This window comes from Cariama cristata, unplaced genomic scaffold (genome assembly GCF_000690535.1).
Source record: "Cariama cristata isolate BGI_N322 unplaced genomic scaffold, ASM69053v1 scaffold14065, whole genome shotgun sequence".
NCBI classification, from domain to species: domain Eukaryota; kingdom Metazoa; phylum Chordata; class Aves; order Cariamiformes; family Cariamidae; genus Cariama; species Cariama cristata.
The window spans coordinates 49,923-55,548 of NW_009617630.1; the positions used below are offsets into that span (position 1 = coordinate 49,923).

At 44.0% G+C, this 5,626-nt stretch overlaps 1 protein-coding gene across 2 annotated transcripts in view; it reads right to left on the reverse strand.

The window, feature by feature from the left end:
• The window catches only part of SNAP25 (synaptosomal-associated protein, 25kDa), a 30,745-nt gene extending 28,674 nt beyond the window's left edge, over positions 1-2,071 (reverse strand). Inside the window, exons 1-2 of one of the 2 annotated variants that reach the window (XM_009700589.1) lie at positions 1,933-2,071; positions 1,239-1,280 (exon numbers count right to left, since the gene is read on the reverse strand). In XM_009700589.1, coding sequence (XP_009698891.1) covers positions 1,239-1,280; positions 1,933-2,004 — 114 coding nt within the window. In that variant the 5' untranslated portion in view covers positions 2,005-2,071. The remainder of the gene's footprint in view (positions 1-1,238; positions 1,281-1,932) is intronic. The other variant, XM_009700590.1, reaches the window with a different exon arrangement.
• Between the last annotated feature and the right edge of the window lie 3,555 nt (positions 2,072-5,626).

Sequence of the window (5,626 nt, forward strand, 5' to 3'; positions counted from 1 at the left end):
AGCAGGAGCTGCAGCCAGCATGGAGTTGACATAAAGTAATGGTTAGAAATGGCATGTCTAGGGAATTGAGCAGCAAAAAGGGACAGATTGCTCATGAGACAAGAGCAAGAGGCCCAGATCTGAAGGGTTTGTGGAGGAGAAGTGATGCTGACTATGCTCAATGACCCATCTGTCTGTCTATCTGTACACGGAAATTTAATTTTGCCTTCACTGGACTCCATTGATCTCCTCGGTTGTGACTGATTTCAAGGCTGTGAAGCCTATGGCTGGGCTTGTGCTTCTTCCTGAAAGTGGACCTGATGTAATTTTCTCCCCGTTGTCTCTGCTGGAGAGTCCCCTGGTTGTCAGGAGTACTGGGACTGTCACTGCTGATGACCCTGATTAAAAATGTCACCAGCTCCAGAGTCAAGACTCGCACCGTGTCTGAAAATAATACGGCTTGTCAGGCGGGAGCAAAGTTTTCCGCCACCTGATGGCTGAACACTCTCGACTAAACTGAATTTGAGAATTTCCAACTTTTAAACCCCTTTGTTATGAAGTGGGTGAAATGAAGCCTGACTAAATTGTTTTTTCCCTTCTGGGAGTGACCCTCCAGGCAGGTAGAAGCTATATTAGCTGTGAGGACTGAGCCCAGGTGCTGAGCCGTTCTTAGCACCGTGGAAAATCAGAGAGCTTCCTTTTCCAAAGCTGCCAATCTAGGACATGTCATGAGCCTTGAAATCCTAATAAAAGTTTCAGAGATACATAAAGAAGTGACATTTAAATGCTGTGGTGACCGATGCTCTCTATATAGCTGCAAGTGTTTATGGAGAGGGAGGTATTTAGAGACGACAGGGCAAACAGACCAAAGGCCTTTCTCACCTTCTCCACTTGCAGTATTACGGCAAGGACGTCAGAGCAGTGCCGGCACGAGCTCTGCGGCAACTCAGCCACTTGTCCCTGACTCCAGGTCACCCTCAGAGGCTGTTTCCTTGGTTTCTCTCAGGTAGCCTGTCTCAACGGATACTCAGCTTTTGGCAAAACAGTGCCTCAGCAGCTGGGCTGCAGTGGGACACTTGGCAACTAGGGCACAGGGTCTTGAATCACCCTTGTAAGGGGTAAGGATAAGGAGGGATGGAGCAGTGCATAAAGCCATGGCTATGCCCTAGCAACGTGAGCTAAAAAAAACCCACTTCCAGTGTCAGACCCTCCATCATTTTTGCTTACAACAGAATTGCAAATAAAATGCAAGTCCTTACCTCTTCAACAAGCTGCAGCATTCGGCGGGTGCTCTCAAGGGACTGAAAAAAACAGAAGAAGAAACACTTTTATTTGGCAAGATACACTTTTTTTCCAACACTTATGTGCAGGCTCACACCGACCGTATGTTTTTCCTACGCTGTTTGCCTTCCCTCAAAATCATGCAGGGTACTGGTGGTCTCCTCATCTTCAGCCCTGCAGGATGGCTCGCTAACGCAGCAGTTCCCACCGCAGCTCGAGGCATCTGCAGTCTCTGAGGCTTGCACTCCCCTTGCTCACATGTTGCGGCGGTAGTGCTTGGAACAGCTGGTGTTCCACTTTAAAAATAAAGTCTGTGGTTTTCAGCTACGACTTTTCAGAGACCTAATTGGTGACTTTCAACATTTAATAGGTTTGGCAAATTGAAGGAATCCTCAGAAAATATTAAATTGCTGCTTTTTGCTCTGAGGCCAGTCAAATAGATGCAGCATCTACTACCTAAACCAAACTCACAATCAAGAAATGCCTTAATCTAGACTAAACATGACATCAAATTTTACCCTGTTTCATTTCATTTCCAATTCTGCTTTCAGTGTGAAGCTGATGGAAAACAGAATCAGCTCTAGAAATCCTTTGCCGGATCAGCTCCTATTTCTGGGTATGTGTCTCACGCTAAACCCAACCCCAAGTTTCCTATTTAGCTATCGGTCTCACTTCATCAGCAAGCTGGTCGGCACGCCGCTGCATTTCTTCCAACTCATTGCGCATATCAGCGTCTTCCGCCATTTTAGCTGTGGGTGTGTTTGTGGAAGCTGCAGATCAAGGATTTGCGCTTAGCTGCTTGTGAGCCTGGAAGACAGGGAAAAGGAAAAGAAACAGTGTGGTTAGTCGCCCTGACTCACTGAATGAGGCTTAAATGTCAGTCCCACAAAACTGCTTTTATTACTTGAGTGCCCTCACCCAAACTCTTTCGTTCTGGGTAGCAGTTCCTCCAGAGTAGAAAGCATGCAGGATTGCTCAGGGTGGTGCTTTATTCCTGTATTATTAATCACTCTCAAAGAACAAAGATGTATCCTTGGACTGTTATTTGAGGGAAATCCTTCTTTTTTTCTTAACCTTTCAAATGCTGCTCATATCGAAGCTGGAGACTCAGGAGGTGTTATTTGCTACCAGAAACAGTCCTGAGACCCATTCATTCTTCTCTAGAATTAAGAGCCTTAATGTAGAGGAGGTCAAGGTCAATCCTATGCCCCTCATGTCCTATGTTTCAACTGCATCGCTTGGAGGGCTGGACGCTTAGCTAATAAATTTGCAATGAAATTAAAGACAATGAAACTTTGCAGATTTTTATCTGCTAATATCTTGCCCACTATGCTATAGTTCAGACTCTGCAGTAATATTTACAGCTAGACTGGGAGAAGTTGTCTACCTGGGAGAATCCATTTCAGAGGAAGTGATGGCAGGACCTAAGTGGTATTTTCAACTTCTCCCCAAAGTGGGTCAGATTCTGATCTTGGTTATCCCTCTCAATATAGAACAATGCCACTGAGCTCATCCTAACCAGAGATCAGGATGCAACCCATTAATCCTCATTTGGGTAGGGTTTCTTTTTTTGTTATAAATTCAAGCTAGCTCTGATTACTGAGCATGACTTGATTAAGAAAGGCGGGTCCTCCTACCATCTGTCAGGTCTTTGTAACAACAACACTGGCTTATTTCTTTGCTTGATTCAAGTATGGCACATTGCAAATTACTGCTCACTGAATGTTAGATTTGTTCATTGCAGGAAAACCTAATCCCAGGTGCAGAGGAGGTGGGGAAGTTGTGGGGGACTGCAAATAAACAGCCATAAAGCACATGCCATTGTGCTCCATTACAGAAAGAGGACAAAAGCAGTCCCTGTCAGCAAAGCTGCTCTAAGGCGGCAAAATCCCAGGGGCTATTTTCTGTCCTGTCTTTGCGATACATACAGCCTTTATGAAGCAGGATAAGTCAGGGCAGAGCTCGGCTCTAAAATTTTAACAATAATAACTCTGTTTAAATGGAAGTTATTATCTATCAGAGATGAATCCGTTCCTCACTTTGACAGTGCTCTCCACCAGGACATCAGGAGTATGGGCTGAACCGGTACAGCTGGGTGGCAGGGACATTTCCTGGATCACACCCTGTTTGCTTAGAAATGTATAAGGAAAGCAGACGACTCCTTGCATTTCCTCTGCAGCTTCAGCAACAGATTTGCTGTTTTTCTTATCTAAGAGGGAATATGTGACCTTCATGCTTTCCCATTAGCTGTGCCCTCACTCATGGTTGCTTTTCCTCTTTGAAGCTACAGCAGGAAGAAATCCATCTGAAAGAGTCAGCCCTGCAGCTACTAGCACGGCATCCTACTTTCATCATTGAGGACATCGCCACATCCATGTCAGAGGGAGCCTGACATCTTGTGATGGGTCACACAATGTTTAGAAGCCAAAATGTATGCTGAAGAAGCCCACCCGGTTCTGCCAGCTGCATGGTCACAGCGGTGCAAAGGACCAAGCTTAAGCAACTCATCTGCAGCCCCAGCTGATGCAAACGCAGAGCTTAATTTCATGGCTGATATTCAGACTAATATCAGACACTTCAAGGATGCTCACAAACAGCAGTAAATAAGCTTTACAAAGAATGGCGCGCTCTGAGGTTTGGGAGGAAGAGATGAACGAGGAATTGGTCTCCTCCTGAAGGGCATGTGAAAGTGTGGGGATACTCTCAAGGCCACCCCAACCTTCCCATCCTGCTGCTGCACTTGTGTTGCCCTTTGTGGCACATGACGCAGCTCCAGGAAGACACTGCTCCTGATCAGTAAAATGGAGCATGCGCAGCTGGGATAAAAGCAAGTTATTTCAGTAAAGAAATGCTCTCCGAACTCTTGTCCCACTTGGCACAGGCTGTCACCAGCGCTGGTCACTGCTTCACAAATGTGATTTTTCCCAGATCAAGGCAAAACTCAGCATTTAAATATTTCTGGCACAGCCTTTGTGACAGAATACCAGGATTAAGTCTGTGGACCTAGTTGTAGAGTATCTAATTAAAATATTCTCCTCTGCCTGGATCCCTTACTACATTTGTGCTGGCAGAATAGCAGCACTGAGCTTTAGCAAAAATCAGCGTGCCTTTGGGACTGGACTAATTGGTATATACATACAGCTGCGAGGGGCAGGAAACTGGTTCTGTGTTGTGTCTATCTGGTAGCATCTTACTGGCTGTGAAGTGGGAGGTGATGCACCAGTGAGAGAATGGGATGCTATCAGGGGATTTGGTTCAGTCTCTAAGCACGTCCAATGTGAGCTGAATGATTACAGACCTGTAAGCGAGTGAAGGTGAGACGAGTGCTTCTACTGACAATAACAAATAATAACAGTCTGCTTGTCAGTCACTGCAGATAAGAAAAATTGCACAGAAAATTCGGTTCTCAAGTAGACACCAGCCTGACTTTTGATCTTTTCCTTAATAATTTTTGATTGTGAGCCAGCGGTGGTGTTGGGTGGTGCAAAAAAAGAAACAAAGTGGAGAAACTGCGATGTTTCGTTAAGAGTTATCCTTCTCGGTTAGTTAGAACCATCAGTTGGCATCTTAGTGACAGACGCATTCTATTTTGCATCAAGCTAAAAAAAAAGTCAGAGGTTGTAACCAGAGAGATATTTTGTAGCAAGTGATCAAACTTGACAGGTTTATTGAGATTGTTTGGTATTTATAAAGCACTTAGAATGGATTGAGGAATAGCAAAAAGCATTCTTCCAGACAAGTCGTTTTACATCAAGTTTTAGTCATAAACAAAAGTGCCCCGCAGCAGTGCTGATTCAACTTTATTTAATAGAAAACGGTGCACAAGAATCAATAAAGGTTACTGATTTGCACACAGTATGATAAACTACACATATTTTGCAGATGGCTGGGAATGGGTTTAAATTTTTTGCAGATTTTACAGTTTAAAATGTGGAATAGGACACATTACAGATAGGATTTTCCTTGAAAAGCCCCGTTTAGGCTGAAATTCCATTCCAGTGTCATGAATTTCCAACAACAAACCCTGTTATCAATAAAATCCTGTAGAGAGCAGATTTATGTTTTAAAGCGAATTACTTCTCTACAGTACAAATTAACAGTTTTCCCTCTATGGTGTTTTTTAGGAACACCTATATATAGTCCTCTTGATGTATTAAAACATTGAAATAGAGTGATTACAGGAATGACCAAGAGAGGATAAACCATAATGGACTACTTCTCACCGATTAGTGGGCAGACTTTCAAAAGCATAAGGTATTAGTCCGTCTTGGGCCCACTGAAACCTGCTCTTGTTTTAGTAGAACAGGAACAGGCCAAAGAAGACTATTGAAGACTTTGGGTAGTAATAAGTTCCTTGTACAACTTA